At 36.0% G+C, this 23,744-nt stretch overlaps 1 protein-coding gene and 1 long non-coding RNA gene across 2 annotated transcripts in view; one reads left to right on the top strand and one right to left on the bottom strand.

Annotated features, from left to right (window-relative positions):
- Nucleotides 1-23,744, bottom strand: part of LOC138693139 (uncharacterized) — a 399,597-nt gene that overhangs the window by 344,605 nt on the left and 31,248 nt on the right. The gene's annotated exons all lie outside the window — the stretch shown is intronic.
- LOC138693362 (amine oxidase [flavin-containing] B-like) overlaps nucleotides 1-23,744 on the top strand; it is a 40,211-nt gene that overhangs the window by 16,234 nt on the left and 233 nt on the right. The window contains exons 3-9 of the mRNA XM_069817281.1: nucleotides 7,714-7,916; nucleotides 10,511-10,713; nucleotides 13,085-13,212; nucleotides 16,466-16,586; nucleotides 17,824-18,032; nucleotides 20,670-20,882; nucleotides 22,357-23,744. The exon at nucleotides 22,357-23,744 is cut by the window's right edge and continues 233 nt beyond it. Coding sequence (XP_069673382.1) covers nucleotides 7,714-7,916; nucleotides 10,511-10,713; nucleotides 13,085-13,212; nucleotides 16,466-16,586; nucleotides 17,824-18,032; nucleotides 20,670-20,882; nucleotides 22,357-22,563 — 1,284 coding nt within the window. The 3' untranslated portion in view covers nucleotides 22,564-23,744. The remainder of the gene's footprint in view (nucleotides 1-7,713; nucleotides 7,917-10,510; nucleotides 10,714-13,084; nucleotides 13,213-16,465; nucleotides 16,587-17,823; nucleotides 18,033-20,669; nucleotides 20,883-22,356) is intronic.

Below are 23,744 nucleotides of genomic sequence, written 5' to 3'. Positions count from 1 at the left end.
TTGTTGACATTAACTTCGACGGTCAACATGGACACGGAGCATTTGATTTGTGTTGTGGAATGTTACCATACGCAACCGATGATAACAAATACCCTGCGTACGACTTGCCGGCGCAAGACGCAGTTCGAAAGAGGTTATGGTAGCACACAGACCGTACAGACCGCCATCTGTTGCTACGACGTTCAAGTTATACCGTACACATTCTCAAGTTCAGATTGAAGAACGCCTTATTAATAGGCAACTTCTCCAACATATAAACTGAAACTAGCTTCAAATCGGTGACCCAACAACAGTGACGTCATGACACACTTTGAAATGAACACCCAGTAGTATTGGCATCTACACAGCCATTTGTTTACAACCCTTTAGACCAAGTCCTCCCCTTCATGACATACTCGCAGATCTCTGCACGTCAACAACAGGTGAACGGGACAGTTGTCGCATAAGAACTTAAACATGCAGGTTTGCAGTTCAGCGTAGTGAAGTGCAGGTACAATACCGAAAGTGTACTATATATTTACAAATACTATATTTGTAAAAGCTAAGATCGCGTATCAAAATTCAGGAAACAATTCCCTAAATTATCGCTTCCCCATGTCCAGTTCTTATGAGATGGGGGTCATGGTTAGAAGCTTGCAATAATTATTATTACGCACATCACCTCCAATCTGTGAAGAAAGTGGTCCAGTCTTTGGATCTTGATGACGCGGCTGCGATTCAAATATGCCAGGAACTGCTAAATGATAGAATAATAAAAAAAGAAGTCATGGATATTAAGTCAAATTTTTTATATTTACCGGATGCCATTATTCGATTAGTACAGTCAGGAGTAGAATTAGTTGAGCAAATAAATATTATGAGTACTATTGTAAATAAGCTCAGTGCAGTAGAAGGTGAAGTAGGAAAACGTGTTGGTGAAAAAATGAACAGAGTTTTGATTAAAAATGATAGGTACAGTATTCTTAGTCAGATTTCAGATGCACTAACAAACATGTGTCCCAATGACGTCATTCAACATGTGAATTTAATTGACGTATTTTGTTTCAAGTACTCTCCAATTGTCTCTGCAGATGTAGAGCGGAGTTTTTCCATGTTAAAAAATGTCCTTCCTTGCAAAAGAGCAAAGTTGTGTTTGGAAAATTTGAAAATGATATTTACAATTTATTATAACAAGGCACAGCAGGAATAATTGGTTCATCACCAAAACATAGCATTAATTGAAAATACTATTTCGTTGATTCTGCATTTTGTTCAACATTTAATGATATATATATATATATATATATATATATATATATATATATATATAGATATTAACAACAAAATAAGCAAATTTCAGTGGATATGCGGAACAATAAATAGAACACTAAAAAATAAAACTAGAAAAGAAACAAAACTAAAGTTCTATAAAACTATGGCAGTACCTGTGTTGACATATGGAAGCGAATCATGGATAATTAAAGAACGAGATAAAAGTAAATTACAGGCCGCAGAGATGAGGTTTCTTCGCAGATTAAAGGGATGTACAAGAAGGGATCTGATAAGAAATGAGGATATCCGTAAAGAATTAAATATATACAACATAAACGATAAAGTTGAAGATTATAAAGGAAAGTGGAAAGAACACCTGTCTCGAATGGATAATGAAAGAATTCCAGCACTGATACAACAATACCAACCTAAAGGCAAAAGAGATGTCGGACGTCCTAGGAAGAGGTGGAACTGAATAAAATGTGAAGACGGAACAGGCACTAAGCCTAAACCATGAAGTGAAGATGATGATGATGATGATGATGATATATATATATATATATATATATATATATATTTCTAAATACTGTAGCGTACGTTGTGTACATATTATCATATTTCATGATATTGTAAATAAAGGTTTTAATTTAACATGCTCCTGACAGAAAAACACACATATTCAGAGGCGAGTTCCATATAGAAGACAACTGTCTATCAGCCATCAATATTTTCATTGACACGCGAGGACGCAGAGATTGATATTTAATTATGTATATTTGTAATGTTGTTTATTGATATCTTGTGCGTTCCCAGGAAAAAACGCATGTAGTTCAAAGTGAAATGCAGATTATGTATGTAGGCCACTATACAGTCTGTCATTAAACTATTCCATATGTTTATTCTGAAATACGTTTACAGCACGTTGCGTGTAAGTTTGTATGAAGTGAACTGTACTCGTCCATGTTCTGTGACGCAGCTCGCTTGACAGTCACTGAGCTACGAATATCTATACTACGTTTCATCATTCTTTATAATACTCCAAATCCCTTTTCCTAGTAATGACTGTCTCAGGAAAGACAGGAATAAAGGAGGTCTCATGTTGTAGACCGACATATTTTTTTACACTTCGTCCTTGTTTTTTTTATTAAATCGCGCAGTTGTAACTCCAATCTCGTATTCTGATGCGAGGTGAGTCACAGTTTCTCTTTCTCAAACCAATAATTTCCATTTTTTTCGACACTTAGCACAACACGTTTTCTGTTATCACCAAAGCTCGGAACTTGGGGACTCGTGTCGTGTGCATGAGTAAGGTTACAGGTACAACGTACACAAAGCTCACGCTGCAAGTGCTCAGGGACAGTCGTGTGTACTAAGAAAGTGACCACAACTAATGACAGGAAGACGGACGAGGAAACTATTATGTTGAACCCAATGACATTCAGAGAAATAAAGGTAAACGGTCTGTTTGAGGAAATAGAAAATACGTGTTATTTCGAGTGGGTATTATAGAAGTTTGAAAATACATTTTGTTTTAAATTTAAGATACAGAATTTCATGGAGAATTCGGAGGAGATACATTATTTTTTTCGAATGGAGAGTTTATATTTTGTAAGTTGTGCCACACACAAACTAGAGGCTGGAAACGAAATTCATTGAAAGACATTGCAGTTCCTCAAATTAGAGAAAAATCTGCCCATAGCTATGGATCGAGACGTAGAGGGGCTTGCCCTAGTAGTGAAACACAAATTGAAAACTATTTTCAAGAAAAATTGAGGATATACTTACCTTTCTCAGATACGAGATCAGGTAGCAACTGCTGAAAATAGAACAGAAAACAGTAACAGTGAAAAAAATTCAGTATTTTAAGTCTAATACGGAAAAATCTTCGAATGTGGGTAGTCATACACAGCAGAACAGTAAATTTGATACATTTTTCATGTTTAATTTTATTATATATATGCTATGAAATTACGTGTAAATTTGATATATTTTTCATGTTTATTTTTATTATATATATGCTATGACATTACGTGTTTCAACCTACCATAATATTATCAATATTATGGTAGCCAGAAACCACTTTTCTAGCAGACCTGACAGTACCTCCGTGTTGGAAGCGGGAGTTTGTTGACACTGAAGTCCGTCGCTTAGCCACGTTCAAAGACACAAGTCCCCAAGTTCCGAGCTTTGGTTATCACCCATGGAAGACATTTTATATGTTATACAAGTTATATGATAGAACGGAAATTCGAACAGTAGACAATGCTGTGTAACGATAAAGGCTTGTAATAACACTCTCTAGCAAAAAAATATGTAGAACCTACTAATATAATGTGCAAAACAGTACTTCTAATAAGTTATTTATTTCTGAAGAAAAAAAAGATCGAGAAATAGACCGTCGTATAATCCGCCAATCGGTTAATAGGGTGACGGATAATCGGGGTTCTGCTGTATATTTTTAATTTGCAGTTCCATTTCACTTTGCAACTAGTTAATATATAAATACATAAAATTAAACAATAATTAAATATTATTAGGAACCGTATTTTGGCCCAGGGTGTACAGTTAGTTGTACATAGACTATATTGACGTGACGTCATGTTTGGCGCATGCCACATGTACTATCTGAAAATAATTGCATCTTGTTTGAGCTGCAGTTGACGTGCTATTAATGATTATAAACTAGACCCCGGGCACAGTTCACAATGCATTCTAGTGATAAAGACTGATACTACGATGACTCTTCCTACAATTTTCAAATTATTTATTAATTTATTTAATTGACTAATTATTACTGGCCGTAAGGCCTTCCCTTCCACTCAACGAGTATAAAAATGAATAGCAAATATGAACAACCGCAATACAGAAAACAATGGAATAATAATAATAATAATAATAATAATAATAATAATAATAATAATAATAATAATAATAATGATAATAACGCTGGCAGATAAAATAAAAAAATATGTGCTTCTTGTATTCTCTTCAACCGAAACTATTACGGTATTATTATTATTATTATTATTATTATTATTATTATTATTATTATTATTATTATTTTATAACTTCTGTACTTGTATTTTTGTAGACTTGGTTGAATGGAAGAAAAGGCCACAAGCACTTAACGCCGGTGAATAAATGCGTTCATATTCCCATATTTTTATTGCATGTACTGTAAATCCCCATATTAAAATATATTTTTAACTTTCATCTGAGCCCAAGACTCAATAAAGTGTTACACGTATCCGAAAAAGTTAAAAAAGAAAGTCGGACCTAGCGATATCAAATCTTGTTCGGTATACAGAGGATTAGCTCTTATGATAGGGCAGGAAAGTGAAACAAGAGAGCTTCATTCCATGAAATAATGATGATGATAATAATAACAGTGACAGTAACACTCATAATAAATTTAAAGACTACTATGACATTATTTTCATTTTCTCAATTTCAAAGTATGTCATGCTAGTGTTTAATCAGTGTAGATGTTAGTACTAGAAATACTTTAATTACATTTCAAAACTCACGGTTTAACTCGAAAACTTTAAGCAATGAAAATATTTTGAAAACAAATTTGAAGTCAGAGCGATGATTTCTATGAGAATCCGCAGTTCTAACAGACAAAAGTTGTCACTCTGCATATTATGGAAGTCCGCCGGGGTAGGGGGGGGGGGGAGAGAAGCATTTCTTTAACTTACCTTAACTCGCAAACCAGTAAAGATTTTGAACAGCAGCCACTTTTAAAAGTAATTTCCATTCTTTGACCCACTATCTAACGTGAAAAATAAGAAAGTTTGTCTCTAATCATGTCAGTGTCTATTTTGTTCGGCTCATTCCGAAGTTAATATATTTTTTTCTCACTTTCCAAAAAAGATTTTGATTTAGAATTTTTTCTATGCTTTCCTTAGACATTTATGTATGAATCCTGAAAGTTACAGTGCAATTGTTTGCCTCTCATAGGAGCTATGACATGATAATGTTTAACGGTGCGGCAAATAGCGTCCTCGTGTGCTTTCTGCGAACGCCAATGAAAGATGGCGTATTTATCGAACCTTAGGAAGTGTATAACGTCATCAGCAGCGAATGACAAGACACACACGTTTAAATGTAGCCGACCTGCGACGTGATTAGTTGCCGGAAATAAGAGTGACGCGACTATAGAATACGCTATTTTTACTATTTACATTAGAATGTAGTCTTAAGTTGATGAAACATATTTGCACGATTATATAATATTTACAAAATAAGTAAGCTATAGTGTTATTACGAGTAAATGAAATAGCTTGTATTACAATATACAACACTGTACATAAAGGTGTAAATGTTTGATCAATGTAAACCTACATTCTTTATGATAGTACAGTGCGTTCGCAGCTCGGCCGGACCGTTCCGCGGCGGCCTTGGACTGGGTGAAGATTGACGCGCCTGCCGCCAGAGTAGCGCTGTAGCTACCGCTGACGCGCCAGTCAGTCGAGTTGGATCTGTCGTGTGGGAAAGACGTCTGTGCGTGTGTTGTGAGTAAAATTGTGTTGTTTCGTGGTGATAAAGTGTCTATTAATAATGGTTCAGTACACTTTAGAAAATAGTATTTTTCTCTATGATACGTATGTGAAATACTCTTCTGCAAGGTGTCGAAGAGAATTTGAACGTCGGTTTTCAGGTGTTCGAATTAACAGCTCAACTATTCATGACCTTGTCAATAAAGTCAGACGTACAGGATCTTTCTTGAACAAGAAACGTGTTCAATAATGCCGTGTACTGACAGAAGAGAAGCTTAATGAAGTAGGGGCCCGATTGGAGCACTCACCCCGCAAATCACTGCGACGTTTAGCACAAGAGGTTAACATTTTCAAGACGTCAGCTTTTGTGGGAACGAAACTTCTGAAACTTAAGCCGTACAGGGTAACTGTAGTTCATGCTTTACAACCACAAGATCCTGTAAGTAGGGTTAATTATTGCAATTGGTTTGTGCAGCCCGTTCATAATGGCGACGTGGGCCCAATTTTAACGTTCTTGACTGATGAAGCGTGGTTTCATCTTCACGGTCACGTTTCTACTCAGAACAATAGATACTGGGCTTCCGAAAATCCCCATATTATCCATGAAGTTCCTCACCACGCTGCAAAGGTTGAGGATTGGTGTGCAGTGAGTGTGAGTAGAATTATCGGTCCCATATTTTTCGACACAACAGTTGATTCACACGTTTATGTAACTTCAATTTTAAAATAATTTTTTTCCGCAACTAACAAGAAATGAACGATTGAGTGGCTGGTTTCAGCAGGATTCAGCTATAGCGCACATCGCTGCGAATTCTATGCATGATTTGCGAAGTGTATTTGGTGACGGAATAATTAGTCTAGGATTGTGGTCACCTCGTTCCCCAGATCTATCTCCATGAAATTTTTAATTATGGGGAACGTCAAAGAATAAAGTGTACGCATCAAATCCGCACACGTTACAAGAATTGAAGGACAACATCACGAGAGAAATACAGGCAATCAGTCAACATGAACTTTTGCGAGTGAACAAGAATTATTTTCGGAGATATAGGGAATGTGTTCGAGTTGAAGGTCATCACTTTCAACATCTGCTGTGATGCAGGTAAGTCTGATGTTAGTAGAGTAGTTAGTGTTCCATACCCATGACTTGCCGGTCGTTTACGTGTAACTCTGGCGGCAGGCGCGCCAATCTTCACTCAGTCCAAGGCCGCCGCGGAACGGTCCGGCCGAGCTACGAACGCATTGTAGAACACTATACATACAAGTGTAAATGTTTGATCAATGTAGACCTGCATTCTTTATGATAGTATAAATAGTAAAAATAGCGTATTGTAGTGTACTTAATGTAAATAATTTAAATCGTAAATATCAGTGTAATTTATTGAAGTGGTCCATGTTTTGTTCTGACCAAGTCGATCAAACAGGAATCGCGTGAGTAGTCATTCAAGTACTTCGTTTGCTAGATTTACGCGCGTCGTCCACTTAAAACTCCAGTAATACTTAATTGATAGTCTCCTGGGGCAAAGTACGGTCCCTAATTATTACGAAAAGTGTAAAGTACGGTCCCTAATTATACGAAAAGTGTAAAGTAGGCTACGGTCCCTAATTATTAAGAAAAGTGTAAAGTAGGCTACGGTCCCTAATTATTACGAAAAGTGTAAAGTACGGTCCTTAATTATTACGAAAAGTGTAAAGTACGGTCCCTAATTATTATGAAAAGTGTAAAGTAGGCTACGGTCCCTAATTATTACGAAAAGTGTAAAGTACTGTCTCTAATTATTACGAAAAGTGTAAAGTAGGCTACGGTCCCTAATTATTACGAAAAGTGTAAAGTACGGTCCCTAATTATTACGAAAAGTGTAAAGTGGGCTACGGTCCCTAATTATTACGAAAAGTATAAAGTACGGTCCCTAATTATTATGAAAAGTGTGAAGGTTATTCTTATGACTGCATTCTTTTTTAGGGAAAAAGAAATCGATACACATCTTCATGGCCAAGTTTTTGGTGGAGAAATCCTTTAGCTGCATGGGATCTGCGTTCAGTTGTTCGCAAATTAGATGACATGTCTCGTCAAGTACCTAAAGATCGCCCGTGGCAAGCTCCTCGTGCTGAAGAATGGGATCAGGTTACTCTAAAGGATTTTATAAAGAGAGAATGTTGGACTAGGTAAATATAGTTTTTTCGTGTTTAGTGATGCAGGAAACATTGTTACTAAACGTAGAGCAGCACTTAATTCGGAGCATGTGAATGCACTCACATGTTTAAAGTCATGGATGAAGCAGTATTAACTAGGTGAGTCTTCAAACTTTTATTTATGTATGTTTGTCTCAAAAATTTCCGGAGAAACTGACACAATAAATTATGTCTCATAATAAATATGTTGGTAAGTAATTAAAATAGTTGTTTTGTAATATAACGATACAATATACACAGATATACAACATTTAATACTTATGCTTAATACCGAACACCAGTTAAATTTAACGATAATTGCGTATTAAAGTATATTACAACATTTTTTCAACTCGATCAAAACTAGATTAATCTATCGATTAATCGATTAAATACAAATAATTGATCGATTAAATATTTTGATCGATCAACATCACTAGTTATCTAACGTCTGAGTGAAATGAAGGTGATAATGCCAGCAAAATGAGTCCAGAGTTCAGGGTCGAAAGTTACCCAGCATTTGCTCCTGATGGGTTGAGGGAAAACCCCGAAAAAACCTCATTCAGGTAACTTGTCCTAATCAGGATTTGTTTAGTTTTTATTACAGTAACAATTATTTAATTTTCATAAAATCTTAACCTACCGACAAGCCTTTATAAGCAATTGAAGAGTCTGATCCCAAGACTGATTCAGTCCATTTGGTCATTATCATGATTTGTAGGCCCCTTGCTCTTCTCTATTTATATAAATGGAATTTCTAAATCATTTAAGCACTGCAGATATCAAATATATGCAGACGACGTTCAATTGTATATTTCAGCGCGTCCTGATGCACTAAATGATAGCATTAATAGTCTTAATGAAGATCTTGATTCCATCTCTTCCTGGTCTCAACAATTTGGGCTTAACCTAAACGCATGTAAATCACAGGCTATTCTGTTCGCGAACCGTAGATTAATTCCTGAAGTCAACGACCTGAATATTCCACCTGTGAAACTGGATAAAACAATCATCCCGTTTAGCTTTACCGTAAAAAATCTCGGAGTGCATTTCGAATCTAATCTTAGTTGGGATACGCATATTAAATATACATGTAAGAAGGCATTCTCTATTCTCCATTCACTAAAAAATTGTATCATTATCCATCTAAATTAAAACAGACGCTGGTACAGACACTCATTCTACCTCACTTCGATTATTGCGACGTTTTGTTCAGTGATCTCAGGATCCATTCCGCTCAGAAACTACAGCGTGTTCATAACGCGTGCGTCCGCTTCATTTGTAATGTTCGATACTATGAGCATATCTCACCTTCTTTCGAGAAGTTATCATGGCTTAGGTTACATGAGAGGAGAAATCTGCACTCACTTTCACTCCTATATCGAATTATGCACACTTCATCCCCCTATTATTTATTCGCTCGTTTTCATACTCTCTCTCGCTATCATAATATTAATACTCGATCACAACGCGATAACACGCTAGAAATTCCACTTCACACATCATCTCTGTATTCCTCATCTTTCACTGTTGCTACCTCTCGTCACTGGAACTCTCTGCCGCCTGAAGTCAAGGACTGCCGAACATTGAAATCTTTCAAATCCAAGTTAGAAAATTATCTTATGACGAGTTGCCAAACTAACTTACTATTATGACAAGTGTTGTATTGCATGTTTCCACGTATTCACATTTTTTTTATGTTCTAGTGATATTTAACTTAGGCTATTTTATATTTTTGTTTTCATATTTTCCGATAATGGTATATCTCTAATGTGATAAGTTGAGCTATATATAAACATAATTTTCCTTACTGTGTATACTTAAAAATATTGTATTCATTGTATGCTTTGTACTGCACTATTTTATTACTACTATTAGTATTATTATTACTATTAAGCCTGTTATTATTATTTTATTTATTATTATTATTAATATTATTATTATCATTATTATTATCATTACTATTCTTATTTATTATTATTATTATTATTATTATTATTATTATTATTATTATTATTATTATCAATAATTGTCTTATTTTTTATACATTGTAGGCCTCATTTATTTTTGACCTGCTGTTCACATTTTATTATGCTTTTTTCTTTCTTTCTGTATGTTATATATTATGTCTGATTTCTTCTTACTTGTTGTTTACATTTTATTATTATTATCTTATTCAGTTTTGTGTGTACTTTGTAAATTTGTAGTGTTTCTATAACGCAGTTTTTACTCCTGGTTGAGTGTTAGAGAAGGCCGTATGGCCTTAACTCTGCCAGGTTAAATAAATCATTATTATTATTATTATTATTATTATTATTATTATTATTATTATACATATAGAGTATGTGATTTTTTTAGACGTCTATCATTATATTTTAAGCTTCTTTTCTTAAAAAAAAAACGCCAATCCTTATCTAAAAGTTTGTGAAATTGTGCATGTTACTTGCAGAACTCGCTCAGTCCGTAGACCGATGATAAAAAAACTAGATCAGTCCTTTCATAAAAATGAACTGAACGCGTTTTGGGATAGATTATATTCTGTTTCTACTTTATTCTCACATAGTTTATTTCTGGCCTTTTCAAAACAGTGATGCAATGAAATTTCTCGACGCTATGAGTGCAGCAGTCAATGCTGCAGATTCCCACGAGATGTCACTACTCTTCTTTTTATGGTATTTAAACCAAAGTGAAGGTTTAAACCGAATTTGGCGAATTAAAAATGGAGCGCAGGAACGCAGAATTGTCGGTGGCTCTCAGCAGCTTAGCATCAAAATGGCCAAGTTACTTGGAGGTACGTGTTTCTTACAAATACTGACAGTAATCGTTTTATAGTAGTTTAATTTAAGAAGTATAAACTTATGTACAAAGCTCGGATCTTGGGGACTTGTGTGTCGTGTGCTTGAGTAAGGTTACAGGCATAACGTACACAAAGCTCACGCTGCAAGTGCTCAGGGACAGTCGTTTGTACTAAGAAAGTGGTCACATCGAATGGCAAGAAGACGAACGAATAAACTGTGTCACGTCGAAGCCAATGACATTAAGAGAATTACAGGTAAACGGTCTGTTTGACGAATTAGAAAATACGTGTTATTCGAATGGGTGTTATGGAAGTTTGAAAATGCATTTCTTAAATTTTAGGTACAGAATTTCGTGGAGGAATTCTGAGGAGATACATTGTTTTCTTCTAATGCAGAGTTTATATCTTGTAAGTTGTACCACACATAAACTAGAGCTGGAAACGGGCATTCATTGAAAGACATTGCAGTCCTTTAAATTGATGGAGAATTTGTCCATAGCCATGGATCAAGTCGTAGAGGGACCTTCCCTAGTAGTGATACACTAATTGAAAACTATTTGCGAGACAAATTTAGGATATACTTATCTTTCTCAGATACGAGATCTGCTGAAAATCGAACAGGAAATAGTGACAGTGAAAATATTCAGTATTTTATTTAGGCCCAAGACTTTATAATAAAATTTCAAACCATTTTCCAAATTTGAAATTTTTTAAAATTGAAACTTTTAAAAAAGAAATTTGTAAAATTATCCATGATATATAATAGTAACAAATGTACTTTTTTTACCTTTTATTTCTATCGACTATATTCATGTTTTTATTGAATATCACTGGCTTCTGTCGGATTGTCAATTTATATTAAATGTGTATTTTTCTCTCGTTTTCTCTTTCTTCTTTATTCTTGCTCTTGTGTTGTATTTATTGGTTTGAATTAAGTTACTTACTGTATTTAGTAAAGTGTCCTTGTAAATTTTATGTTATATTATTCACTAAGACCACACCGTACACGAGTCTGACTCTTACGGTAGTGGCTAGAAACATTTTTATTTTATAAATGCAATTTGTATTCACTAGGTAGCTAGTTAAAATAAATAAAATAAAAAAATTAAAGTTTGCTCCCGTCACTTCATGTGACGTGGAAATAAGTTTCCTTCGTTTCAAATCATGTTTAACTAACAGACGAAGAATTTATGGGTTCGAAAATCTTCGAATGCATGTAGTCATACACTGTAATGAAATGTACAGAGCAGAACTGTAAATTTGATGTATTTTGCATGTTCATTTATATATATGCTATAAAATTAGATGTTTCAACCTATCATAATATTATCATTATGTTGTTCCAGCCAGGAACAACTTTTATAGCAGACCTGACAGTACCTCCGTGCTGGAAGCGGGAGTTTGTTGACATTGAAGTCCGGTCGCTTAGCCACGTTCAAAGACACAAGTCCCCAACTTCCGAGCTTTGCTTATGTACAGTGGACGCTCTTAAGTTCGACATCCTGTAGTTCGACTGCTTACGTAGGAGAATTAGACACGCCCCTATACGGGCACTAAGGAATGGGTTTGCCATTTGAATGGGAATTGGTTCTGTGTCTTGTAGTGATACTTTTGTTAAAGGAAAACAAAATATTTTATTGATTAGAACATCCATATTTAATCACTGATTTTAAATTAATGAACTCTTCTTTTTCTATTTGAGAATTGTGTCGTTTGTGAGACAGAACTGTCGAAACCCACTGTGGTACTATAGTCCTGTCGCTCTAATTTCTGGCAGCCAATCGCGTTGCAGGTCGGCTACATTTAAACGTGTGCGTCTTGTGATTCGCTGATTCATTTCTTAAGGCTCGATAAATACTTAATATAATCGCCCGCCATTTTAGCTCTTTCGTTGGCTTTCGCAGAAAGCACACGAAGACGTTATTTGCCGCTCAATTATTTGCTGAATTACATTGCGTTTGATTTATTATCATAGGAGCTACGACATGATAATGTTCAACGGTGTGGCAAATAGATTCCTCGTATGATAGCTCGGCAATGTAAAAACAAGAATGGCGAACGATACTACCTACCTAGACTTTATAGAGCCTTCACTTTCTAAGACGTAAGCAAAGAGGTGGAGTCACGCCGGAAATAACAGCGTCGGGACTTTAGAAGCGCATACACAAGTCTCGGGGTGGGCAGGAAATGCAAGTACAGTATTGTATTCGTTGATGGATAACCAATAAGAATCTGCATTCATTTCACCTGCCACACCCATTACCCTTATTGGACTGAACTTTCAATTCTGTTCAGTCGTACTTAGGAGAGTCACTGTACACTTAAATTATGGACTCTATTGAATATTGTTACTTCAACTTTTCAGAGAGAGTTCATCTCAAAAAGCCTGTTGTACATATTAGATACATGGGTGATGGTGTGACGGTCCAGACTTTGGATGGAACTTTCTTCAATGGTTCACATATTATTCTAGCCATACCTCCTATTACACATGTAAGTAACGACAAACAGCAGGTGCAGTGGGGTTGTAATTACAGAGTATTCAACTTCCTTGAGGACAACACTAATCTACTCGAATTCCGAGAGCGGTCATTCGGGAAGGCAACCGGATTCCTTTGCCATGATAGTAATATTAGTAAGTAACATTTTCCTACCCACTTTTCAGATTTAGAAGTGTCTGTTACTTGCTTTTAGACATAGTCACTTTCGAATAATTTCAAGGGAAAAATTGTTCCAGAGCCGGGTATCGAACCAGGGACCTTTGGCTGGGCGCGCCAACGCTCTTCCGACTGAGTTACCCAGGAGAAAGGTCCCGGGTTCCTGGGTAGCTCAGTCGGTTGGCGCGTTCAGCCAAAAGTCCCGGGTTCTATACCCAGCCCTGGAACAATTTTTCTCTTGAAATTAATCAAGTCAGCTTTACAGAAAGCTATATCAGAAAAAGGCAAATTTATATAATATACGTTACTGTTTCGATAACGGAAAACCACAATTTAAGCCACACAGAACTTGGTGTGCACTCAATGCTGGGATCTAACGATGTGTCAACCCACTTGAGGTATGTGGATATAAGAGGAAAATTGATGCGTAGTCTGGTATAGTTCCTGAGTAGCTCAATCGGTACAGCGTTCGCGCGCTCAGTCAAAGGTCTCGGGTTCGACACCCGGCCCTAGAACAATTTTTCTCTTGAAATTATTTAAGTCAGCTATACAGGGAGCTGTATCTGAAGAAGCCAGGTTTGTGTAGTGACTTTCATTCATTCATAGTTTTCTGTCCAAGGGCAGGTCTTTCACTGCAAACCCAGCACTCCCCAATCTTTCCTATATTCTGCCTTCCTCTTAGTCTCCGCATATGATCCATATATCTTAATGTCGTCTATCATATGTTATCTTCTGCCGTTCATCGTTCCTTCCAGTGCATCCTTCAGTGGGCAGTTTATTCTCAGCCAATGACCCAACCAATTCCTTTTTTTCCTTCCTGATAAGTTTCAGCGTCATTCTTTCTTCACCCACTCTTTCCAACACAGCTACATTTATTATTCTGTCTATCCATTTCACACGCTCAATTATTCTTCATAGCCACATTTCAAATGCTTTTAGTCGCTTTTCTTCGTTTCGTCGTAATGTCCATGTTTTTGCCCCATATAATGCCACATTCCACACAAAGCACTTCATTAGTTCCTTAGTTCTTTTTCCAGAGGTCCGCAGAAGATACTCTTTTTCCTAGTAAAATCTTCCTTTGCCATTGCTATCCTCCTTTTCACTTCCTGGCACACCTCAAGTATTTGAATCTGTGCACTTGCTCTACTGCCTCATTTCGTATTCGCACATTTACCTTCTTTAATTTTCTTCCTATAAGCATGGTCTTCGTCTTCTTTGCATTTATCCGATACTGGTCAGAGCTGTCATTTAGCTCCAGTATTATGTCCCTTAGTATCGTCTCCTCTTCTGCTAACAACGCCATATCAACAAATCTTATGCTCCTTATTCTTCTTCCTTCTACTATCACTCCTCCCATTTTCTTAAACCAGTTCATCACTGAATCCTCTAAATAGATGTTGAACAGGGTGCGTGATAATGTGCATCCTTGTCGTATTTCTCTCGTACAATAAAATTGTTCACACCCGTGGAGTAACGGTCAGCGCGTCTGGTCTCGAAACCAGGTGGCCCGGGTTCGAATCCCGATCGGGGCAAGTTACCTGGTTGAGGTTTTTTCCGGGGTTTTCCCTTAACCCAATACGAGCAAATGCTGGGTAACTTTCGGTGCTGGACCCCGGACTCATTTCACCGGCATTATCACCTTCATTTCATTCAGACGCTAAATAACCTAGATGTTGATACAGCGTCGTAAAATAGCCCAATAAAATAAAAATAAAAATACGATAAAATTACAATGTCGTTAAAATATTGCACTGCATACAGAAAGTTGAATTTACAGTAATAAGTTATATTAATGACATGTTCTAGAACATTATTCCAGTTCACACCTGTGGAGTAACGGTCAGCGCGTCTGGCCGCGAAACCAGGTGGCCCGGGTTCGAATCCCGGTCGGGGCAAGTTACCTGGTTGAGGTTTTTTCCGGGGTTTTCCCTCAACCCAATACGAGCAAATACTGGGTAACTTTCGGTGTTGGACCCCGGACTCATTTCACCGGTATTATCACCTTCATGTCATTCAGACGCTAAATAACCTGAGATGTTGATACAGCGTCGTAAAATTACCAAATAAAATAAAAACAAACATTATTCCTACATACTGCCTTCACGTATTCAAATGCTGCTTACAATGCTGACTGATGACTAGGACCCGGAAGTTGATGCCACAAAAGCTACTCAATGTGCTTGTAAAATGCCCTTAAACGTGCAAAATATGTCAATAAATACGCACTATTGAAAATAAAGAACTTTTCCTGTAAGATGACGATTATTAATGAGAAAAAACTTAAAATATTCCTTAGAGGATGAAGCAAAAGAGTTGTTAGTGTCTAAAATCAATAAAAAGTTGCAGTTCACGACCAGCGCGTAGCTGAGGTTTTCAATTGAGGAACTACGTGTTGTTCCTGAAGATGCTTCTGAACCGTGAATCTTTTGGTGCGTGGAGAACTTTTCTTCGAAAATGTCTTGAATATCGCACAACTGCTGTCATACAGCACTTTTTAAAAATAAAGTTAGGTCGCTTTTTCCTTTACTTTTTTCTCTACACTGCCAAGAATTGAATTCAGATTGGATTTCGTTTCTTACGAAGAGGCTAGTGACACATGTAAGGGAGTAACAGTTTGCATTAAAGTGATTACTTTTGGTAAACCAGAAAAATGAGCAGATATAAATAGAAAATTCCTTTAAAATTTATTGTTTTCCAATATATATTTTAGTTTTCTCAGTAGGTGCAGCATTATTAGAATCCAACGAGTTAACTATCTCTTTAACTGCTTCTGAATGCTGGGGATAATATAAGGCCACTTTTCCCATCGAGTTAAAACCCGTGCAAGTGGAAGTTGAATATTAGTTGCTATTAATCTAAGTAACTGAACTGTTCGACCAGCATTTAACACAACTTTTCTTTATGGGAGAATGAAATTCAGCAATCTAACATGTGATGTTTGAGTATTCATTGATCATGATGATTCACACATTCTATCTCCCACGCAGCTCTCTGCTGTATAAAATTAAATATTGTATTACTATTCAGTAATAAAACTTATAGCTACTTCACTTCTGAATATAGAATTTTATAGTGCATTATTTTTACAGCTCAAGATTCATTTTGATCCTCCATTACCCTCACTACGTCATGGACTCATTCAGCGAAGTTCCATGGGACTCGTCATCAAATGTACTGTGTTCTTCAACCGAGAGTTCTGGATGGAGAAAGGTAAAACATAAAGATCTATACGTGCGACAATGAAATATTGTATCTTCCGTCGTATATTATCATGTCAATATTTATTAATGATAATAATAATAATAATAATAATAATAATAATAATAATAATAATAATTATTATTATTATTATTATTTAGTCAACTGTTCGAAGACAGGTTTGAACCCCATAAGTGACACCAATAAAGCATAACTCATGAGGCAACTAAGCCAGGAACCTGCGTGGCTCAGTCGGTTAAGGCGCTTGCCTGCCGGTCTGAAGTTGCGCTCGGGCGCGGGTTCGATCCCCGCTTGGGCTGATTACCTGGTTGGGTTTTTTCCGAGGTTTTCCCCAACCGTAAGGTGAATTCCAGGTAATCTATGGCGAATCCTCGGCCTCATCTCGCCAAATACCATATCGCTGTCACCAATCTCATCGACGCTAAATAACCTTGTAGTTGATACAGCGTCGTTAAATAACCGACTAAAAAAAAGTTGAGATAGGATTGCCAGTTCCTTCCTCCTCCATATTGTTCCTCCTCTAACATATAGTCTATCTTTAAGTGATATGTAGTGCCCGATAATATATGTACAGTACATATCATCCAGAAACTCAGTCAGACATAAATAGACCAGTAACGATAATAATTACAACAATACAATAATAAGTATCATATTCATAATCGTACAGGGTGTAACGAAAAAAGTCGACAAAACTTCAGATATGGATTCGAGATCCGAACATGCATGGCCTCCACGCTCACCAGACTTCAACCCAGTGTACTTCTTTCTGAGGTAGCACTTAAAGTCATTTGTGTATTCGACTTCTGTGGATAGTGAAGGAATTCTCCTTCAGCGGATTCTGTAATGTCATCAGACAAAAAAAAAATTATGCCAGGAATTCGGGAGCATGTTCGGATCTCGATGAGACGACGAGCTACGGCCTGTATTCAGGCAGGAGGTGGACATTTTGAACAGTTCATGTAAGGAAATGTAAATAGAAAGCATCATAATAATTCCAGCAAACAAACTTACTGGAGTGCACTATGATCATACTTGCAAGTCCTATTCAGAAACCAAGCATTTAAATGTGTTGAAGTTTAACATGAAAGATTTGTCACATCCTGTTATACTACAGGCCTACATACTTCATAAATTATTTTAAAATTACCAAGAAATTAATCATTTAAAGAAAACGAAAAAAAAAATAATAATAAAAACTTCATGCCCAGATTTTTGTTCTGTATAGGTTACAATGGACTTGTTACTTGCGCTGCTGGAACTGAAGTAGTTTGTTATGCGGATGATGAATTCAAACCAAACGTATCTCTACACGGTCTCGTTTGCTTCATAAATGGGAAGCAAGCCATCAGACTTCAACAAATGGAACAGTCTGCTCGCAGGGACGCTATTTGTCGTTCCCTCGCAAATATCTATGGCAGTGAAGAGGCGCTGAAGGTATAGTGGCTAAGGAATTATTTTACGTGTGTAATATTAATTTTGTTATAGTTTTATAAAAAAATTCGTAGGCCGATTTCATATTTACACTTATTTTGACACTGTACAAATTATATTTACTTTAGAAAAAATGTGTTATTATTAGACTTCGTTGAATTGCCACACGCAGCATGCAATCAGGTTGCCTATGTACGGTAGTATAGAGGAGGCGAGCGACCGCCCGGTCTCTTAGTATACGCAGTTCATGTTAAGAGTTGTGACCGGTCCAAATAGATAGAGCAGCTACAGCTAATGTATACCTATGTAAGAACTTGTTTTTGCATTACTATGGTTGGAATAGTCAAAGTTTAACATTTGTTCAGTGCAGACAAGAATTCAATCAAACATACTACAATGAGAGTGTTGCTGTTCCAAATAATTACTCCTGGAATAACCTTACCCCCGCAGCCAGTCTTGACCCGTTGGGGAACGTGGTTGAATTCTGTTAATTATTATGCAGAACATTACGGAAAAATAATGGAGGTAATTCATGCATTGGATAGCACAGACAGTTCCGCTGTTGCAGCTGTAAAATCATTGCTTTCTGAACAGCTATTGAAAGATATTATGTCATTGATTCTAATTTTAAAATCGTGTCCAAAAGCATCATCCTGTTATAATAGTCTAAACTACAAATCTCAGAAGCCCTTAATATAGTGGATAAAGTATCACAAACCGTTATCGAAAATAACAATTCACTAATTTCAGAAAAAGTGAAATGTAAGTTGAGAAACATTATTGCTAAAAATTCTGCCTATTCACAACTTCGTATTATAAATTATGTACTATCAGATCACGACAAGACGTCTGAAGTTGGTGTACTAAAAAGTATTGACTTCCCGTTCTTAAGAAATGCACCTATTACATCTGCGATGTTGAACTACGAGTTTCCAATATACAAACTGTTTAAGTGACCATCGGAGGAGGTTACTTTGCAGTCGGTCAAAATGTACGTAACTCTTCACTGCAATGCACATATTCAAGGATGATGTATCTTACATTAAATTTTAAGAGTTAATATATCTCACTATAAAATAATTGTACATTTACATGTTTAGACATTTCCTACTTCAATGATCATTCATTATATTTCTTGAATGCAGGATACAGGTTTTATTGTAACCGCAGTATACTGCTCAGTGTTTACATCAGAGACACGCCCCCTTCTCATACAGTCTATACTGCGTGCACAGTAAACCTTGCGAATCTCGTGGCAATTCCACGAAGTCTAGTTATTATTAAGGTTCGGATAAAGTGGCTGTACCTGGATAGGCTGTATAGCTGTATAGGATAGAACTTCAACTTGCTCCAGACTAAGTAAACGCTGCCCCTTTCCACTAGCTAAAACTCTGCCTGCTAGGAAGAGCGCTCCATACCCTCTCCATACATCAGTGAATTGACAATACAGCCGATAGGAGCTGAATATACGTCGTCACTACTGTCGGCTGGGAGACACGCGACAACTACTTAATGTTTGTAAACAAAACGTAAGGATCAAGGATGCCTATCCTGATACAGCTACTTTATCCGAACCTTAGTTATTAGTAGGGGGCGGATGTTGATGAAAAGTCATCTTGTATCACATAAGGACGATGCCTATTAATATAGACATTTTTTTATCTTTATATCAACGTAAAAAAGTATTTTCTTATATTGTATGTTTTGAATTTTTTGACGTTTTTGAACTAATAGGTCATTTAAATTTTTTTCGGCATTTTTTGGTCACTTTTAATACATTTAAGAACTTTTAGATCATTCGGAATGCATTTTACTTTCTTCTTTACCGACAGGTCTGTTAAATCATTTTCTAACCAAATAGGTCAATAGTAATTACCTACTGAAAAAGTGAATAACAGTGAAGTTTGAGTTTTATAGTTTGGAACAGACTCTAAAGTCCATCCCTCATTCCACTGAAGGCTTCACTTCACACAACGGAAGTAATATAAAATGCTTGACAGCAGCTTAGTTTAAGTGAGGACTTTGACCGCTAGTGTTCTTTTGTCGCTACGAGGGTGTCTTTAGAATTTATATTTGGAAGGGGGGAAACTATTACCATGTCCTGGACAGGACGTTATGTCCTCAACATGGTTCGGAAGGAATGTCTACTATTGTAGACAGTATTTTTAACACAAAGATTGCAAGAACACTCGCTGCGCCCACAATTTGTTTTCTCATTCACACTTCATCTGGAAACCCTGGTAACAAAAGTGAAGCGCGGAATGAGGAGACGGAGAATGAAGGCACTGACATGGACCACCCCCGATTGAAACACATTGTAAACCCTCATTAAAATCTACAGTTTTCCCTTAAAACCTTCATTTTGTTGCATGCTCTTTCCTTTATCTTAGCTAAATTCCAGGATGTTGCCTCCTCTCTCCGACATTTGCAAGGCAGTCATTGAAGAAATGTAACTAATTTTTAAGAAGTTGTGGTGCGAGTACTGTGAATACTATTTAAATGTAATTTTCTTTTAATTCTACATCATTTTTTCATTAGTTTAAGGGCATTTTAATGATCATTTTAAGTAGATTTTTAGGTCAACAACATCCGAACCTTAGTTGTTAGTTACATAAACTTTATAATCACACTTTCTTCCAGCCAGTGCATTATGCCGAGAAAATATGGTTAGAAGAACCTTACATCGGAGGTTGCTACACGACCTACTTTCCACCGGGAGTTCTTACCAATTTTGGACCAGCAATAAGACAGTCAATAGCCTCCAAAATTTTTCTTGCTGGAACTGAGACTGCGTTGGAGTGGACTGGATATATGAACGGGGCTATAGAAGCAGGAGAGCGAGCCGCTCGTGAGGTAGGTCCATTATTTATCTTTAGTTTTGTGTTAAATTTTCCCAGCTCTGGTTAAATTTTCACAACTTGCCAAATTGCCTTGAGTACTATGTTTACTTTGTTACACAAGTGAAATATTCCTGCAGATTGAAATAGACGACAGGGTACACTTAAATGCATAGAAAACCTATATTTCATTTTTGTGATTAACTATACGGTTAATTAGAAAATTGAGTTGGAAGTTTCAGAAGTCTGGCAACATCGCCTCTTTCTTCTCTTAATACAGATATAAGAGGTCAAGGAACTCAGATCTGTCTCCCTATGCGAACTATCTCTCACCTTCCTCTCTGGCTACAACATTGCAATCTGGTTGCACCGGACAGTGGTTTCAAATTAGTGGTTTTTAAATTAAATTTACACCAAACCGAATTTGCTTTACCTGCAGACTTACTAAAGGCTTTACCAATAACCAAAAATGTATTTAAAAATAGGCCTAAGGACTTTACTAATAGATGGTAGTATATTATACTCACTATTTAAATGATATTTGTTATTGAAGTGTTGTATCAGTGAAGAAGTGTGTTGTGTAAGTGAAGTGTGTTTCTGTCAGTGAAGCTTTATAGTTTATAGTGTCAGTGCAAAGTATTTGAACAGTGAAATGTTTTTGATGTGTTAGTGAAATCAGGATAGAATCAGTGAAATGTGTCGTAGTTCCAGTGCAGTGAGTAAGTAGTCAGCGCAATGAATGTAGTGCTGAAAAGTACTTGTGCAGGTATGAAAATATCATGTATACTCGTGGGTTTCAGTTCGAACTTAGGGTTAAGCTACAAATTAGATTTACTTTATATATTATTTTAAATGATCGTGCTTCATTTAATTTATGATGCTCCCTATTATTATTATTATTATTATTATTATTATTATTATTATTATTATTATTATTATTATTATTATTATTAATTTATTGTTAATGGTGTTTATTATTTTCATTATTGAGTGTAATTAGTTGCCACTGTCACCGGGTATATATCCATTTGCAGTGAATAAATACATACATACATACATACATACATACATACATACATACATACATACATACATACAAACAAACCGTTGACACTACTGAAATACGCCAGAGGAATAAATGATTCATTAGATTTTCTATCGATATGAACAAAAATCACGACTCTACTAGCAATAATTACCGGATAAGAGGGTGTTAACATTTGAAAAAAAAATTCTGAGAAAACTATGAACTTTCCACCAATATGGCATTACACTTTTTTGTTACATACAATATGAAAATCTGCAGGGTTATTTCACTTCCACTTCTGTATATCTGAAATAGAAAGTGGTTTTTTGTACAGTAAAATCTGTTTACGGAGGTAGGCCTACATTACTCTTCTTCTGTAGTCTTTTCGTCTTGGCAGGCTTCCTCCTTACACGAGGTTTTCCATATTTTCGTGTAATGTAATTTTCACATTATTTTTTCTTAGGTATTGCACGCACAAGGTAAAATATCGAGCAGTGAAATTTGGCTTGAGGAACCAGAATCCACTGAGGTACCAAAGAAACCCCTGCAATTGCCTTGGCTGGAGACATCTCAACCTAGCATCAAAACTCTACTCACAACAGCTGTGGTTGTCGTTGCAATAATTACAGCGTTTACACTCAGATCATTACACTGGTTTCAATGCAGCTGAAGTACATGCTTGAGAGTCCATTCATCTGAATAAATCTATGTAAAGATAATCACAATTGAATAAATGTAGTTTTGGGAATTGTAAGGAGCACAGAAACATAATATAAATTCAAAGAAACTACAGCCTGTATTCTATTGATTGACAAAGAGTACCATGATACAATAAATATAGAGAAATGCCTTGAGGCTTTATGAAACATATTTCTGTGCGAGATCGTGCGTATTTGCTTGGTTTCCGCACAAAACCAATCCGCGGAAAGTCTAAAATTCCACATTGAGTATTCCCAACCTAACAAACATAACAATTTCCCTCTTCTTACCGCTTAAGTGACATATTGATTTTACTGCTTTAGGCTTTTAACATATTATTTTTAGAGACGTCCAATATAGTAATAATTATAAATTGGAAACTTACCACTGCAATTTCACCTAAATTGCACTGTTAATTATAGTTTTTAAATATTTGCAAAAATTAAGTAAACTCTACAACTCCACTAAAGTTACTGCATTCGTGATGCAAGTAACATTAAGGAAGCCGTGAAAAAATCAACAAGATTTCAGACTCATCATAGACTGGGGAAAAAAAAGTCAGACGTATATCACGGCCTGCTGGAGTATAGTAAACACAGAAAACATTTTAAAGCAACAATGTTGAAGATAGATATTTTTGTTTTGCAAATTTGCCGTCATTGAACAGAAACCAAGATGAAGATTTCATTGCAACTAATTAGAAATTCCTCTTTCAGGTATGTAATAAAAGATCTTCGTACAAAATAATGTACGATACACGAGCGGTATGTTTTCTTTCAATTCTCGGAAATTAAAAAAGCTCAACTACGTTTCGCTTTTTCAAACTTTTCCTCGAACATGAAAGCTTCAACATACCGCTCTTTTAACGCATATTACTATTGTTGTTACAGTGAAAAATAACAAATTGAAATAGATTGAAACACAAAATAATATACGAAGTAACGTCAAGAAGATGTGAATTAAAGACATCGTCCATGTATATAATGCCTGAAAATAGCTATTGATCCTTTGCGTGTTTGTTTTTAAAATAATGTGTTTAATCTGTAGCTACAGTCAGTGTATTGTTATTAGTATCTCTTTGTTGTTACCTATTGCTTTAAAAAAAATGTGTAATTTTAAGTCAATTTTTCTACTATTCCTTTACTGTTTACA

This window comes from Periplaneta americana, chromosome 17 (genome assembly GCF_040183065.1).
Source record: "Periplaneta americana isolate PAMFEO1 chromosome 17, P.americana_PAMFEO1_priV1, whole genome shotgun sequence".
NCBI classification, from domain to species: Eukaryota; Metazoa; Arthropoda; class Insecta; order Blattodea; family Blattidae; genus Periplaneta; species Periplaneta americana.
Note: the sequence above shows the minus strand (reverse complement) of the source record. Positions and strands in the feature narration are given on the sequence as shown.